The sequence below is a fragment of the Pteropus alecto genome, unplaced genomic scaffold, assembly GCF_000325575.1.
Source record: "Pteropus alecto unplaced genomic scaffold, ASM32557v1 scaffold8, whole genome shotgun sequence".
NCBI lineage: Eukaryota > Metazoa > Chordata > Mammalia > Chiroptera > Pteropodidae > Pteropus > Pteropus alecto.
Genome location: NW_006494609.1, coordinates 6,425,904 through 6,428,647, shown reverse-complemented (window position 1 = coordinate 6,428,647; position 2,744 = coordinate 6,425,904). Strand labels below are relative to the sequence as shown.

Sequence of the window (2,744 nt, the reverse complement as noted above, 5' to 3'; positions counted from 1 at the left end):
TTCAAGTTCAGAGCTGCTTGACAACTCCATCAAATAAAATTTAAAGAGAGAGTCAGAGTACGTGCTGGCATTTTCTCAATGTGCTTCCACTTAACACTACAGACAGCACCGAGCAGAAGCCCACGGCTAGGACGCGGTGGGAAAAACTGATGTTCTGAATGGGATCTGCATGTTATAGGTCTTCGAAATACAAGCTAGGGCGGGGGACCTCTGGTGTGGTTCACTGTGCCACTCCCTGGAGGGCTGCTCCTGCAGTTGGGCTCTGTGATTCCTATTCCTCTCCTCACCCTTGGAGTGGAGTGCATAGTAAACAAATACCGAAGCTCCCTTCTTTAGAACAGTTTACTACAACAAGCTCCTACCTTAGAGGCAGACATCACTCTTTCAGAGGCAGCCTGCACAGAGCTGAATATATTTTTAAAAGCCATAGATCTCTTCCTTCGGTAGCTATGCAAGGAGGGTATGGAGCAAAACATTTCAGACTTATATTGTGGTGAACAAGCTCACCCATGCTACCTTTAATTAAAATAACGTTCCCATAAATGGTGGAATCAAAGTTACTATAATTTACACTTCTGTATGTTTTAAGTTGCCTTATCTATATATTGCTTCCTCTCTGGTAGTTAGCAGTACTAGTTGTACAGTTTTTATGACAGTTGCTCTTTCCATCAGACATGTGGACAAACATTAAACTGCCCAAATGAACAATAATGACCTCTGTCATTAATTATGTTTTCTGCCTCCTTAAACACACTCAGCTCCCCTCCGTCCTCACCTTTACCACTCAGGCAACTTTTCAGCAGTTCAAACTACTTCAGGCTGAAGACCTAACGATACTTGCGGTCTCCTATTTCCCCATGACTAGCTCGCAAACAAGATCAGAGTGAAGGGTGAAAGCAAGGTGAATTCTTAAAGTGCAGCCCCGGGCACTTATCTGATAAGTTGCCTGCCATCATGGTGGAGGGCTGGGGTGGGCATGGGGCTGCACAGGGGAGAATGTGGTGTTGGTGCAGCTATGGATAAGGGAGCTAAGGAGAGGAGAATCCATTAGGGGGGCTGGGGCAGAAAACATGACATTAGCCTTTAAGGAGAAACTGGACATTTTCTTGGCTCATGCACATGCGATGCTTTTCATTATTTTAAATGCAATTCTTCCTCTTCCCACCCTTGAAATTACCTGAAAGGCGAGTGGGTTAAGGAATTGCTATGCCCCATTAAAAGGATAAAGAGCAGAGAGACCCACCGTGCCCTCCTCGCAGGGAAACAGGAGAGCGATAGATAGAAATAGGCACTGAGTGATGCTTGCTGCCATGGAAATGGTGCTCGTGCTGAGAGTGAGACCCCGGCGAGGAAGAGGAGGAAGCTACATTAGAGGAACTCCACACAGAGCTGACGATACATCCCCAAAAGAGGGACCAGATCCCAAGTGTCCAGGCCGGCCGGCGAGGAGGGCTCCGTCTTGCGTGGATTCTCAGGTGCATGGTCAACGCACTGGACCAGTACGGATGGGCAGTTTGAATTCCAGCCAGTGAGGAATAATGAAGTTCATGATGCCCAGGGACCCATTATAGCAGGAGGAAGACTTGCCCAAATTTTGGAAAGAGGGAAGGAATAGGAGCTTTCGAGACAGATGATGAATCAGTTAAAAATAAATCACTTAAAAAAAAAAAAAAGATAGAAGGCAAAAGCCCCCTTTTCCTGGGGCTTAAATTTAGGATGCCAGAGTCTACCCAGGTATAACAACCCTCCTAGGGAGCCCAGGAACATAGGTGAGGCCAGCCACCACTTTCTCCTGATCTCTAGGCACCTCAGGTCTGTTGACTTAACTGCACACTCCGGGAAGTCACACAGGAAAGGTGGAAATGAAGGAAGAGAAGGCAGCAGGAGACCCGTGGAGGTTCAGGCTAGTTTATCCCAACATCCAAGCAGTTTGAACATTTTTCTTTTTCTTTTTCCACTTCCATGCGATGCAATGCAGAACTGCCAGAAAAAGGGGCTGCAGGTGAGAGAGTTCTTCCTGTGTTTCCCGGAGTCTTGGAGGAAGGGAACAGAAGCTGTTAAACCCGCATGTTCTGGAAGAGAGCCAGGAGCAGCTGCCTGCGTCCTGGGTTTCCCAACTGGATGAAAAGCTGTAGCAGCAGCAGCAGCAGCAGAAGCAGAAGCAGCAGCAGCAGCAGCAGCAGCAGCAGCAGCAGCAGCAGCAGCAGCAGCCGGAGGAAGAGAACAAGGAGGACCGGAGGGAAAGAAGAGAGGAGGAGGTACCCAGCGCGGAGCAGCCACCCAAACCAACGTGGCTCTGGGCACAGAGAGGTGGGTGGGCTAGCAGGGAGAGACCAAGAGGAGGTGCCCGCAGGCGGCAGAGGTGGCCGAAAGGCGGACGGGCGCCTGCAAAGTGCTGGGAACTGGGAGGCACAGGTGAAGTGAAGCGAGGAGTTGGGGAGCCAAATTCACAAATGGGCAAGTCATATGCAAATAGCACACTCCTGAGAGCAAATCAGTGCAGCCCAAGCGCTCTGCCGAGAGACTGGCTGGCTCAAGAGGAAGGAGGGGCCCAAGCGACCGGAATCCCGGCCCTCCCCATTCAAGTACATGTTCCCTTGTCTACACCTGCACAAGCCTCCCAGCACACATTGCCCCACCACCCCATCCTCCGCCGTGCTCAGCTCCCTCCCAGTGATGTGGAGAGAGAGAGAGAGAGAGAGAGAGAGAGAGAGAGAGAGAGAGAGAGAGAGAGAGAGAGACAC

General features: G+C 50.1%; 1 protein-coding gene across 6 annotated transcripts in view; it reads right to left on the bottom strand.

Moving 5' to 3' along the window:
* The window catches only part of NRXN3 (neurexin 3), a 1,437,186-nt gene that overhangs the window by 480,599 nt on the left and 953,843 nt on the right, over positions 1-2,744 (bottom strand). The window contains exon 1 of one of the 6 annotated variants that reach the window (XM_006925494.1): positions 1,244-1,851. The exons of 3 other annotated variants lie outside the window; for them this stretch is intronic. In XM_006925494.1, the coding sequence (XP_006925556.1) occupies positions 1,244-1,481 (238 nt within the window). In that variant the 5' untranslated portion in view covers positions 1,482-1,851. Of the gene's footprint in view, positions 1-1,243; positions 1,852-2,744 lie in introns of those variants that run through there. 2 more of the 6 variants (XM_006925495.1, XM_006925493.1) reach the window with 2 other exon arrangements.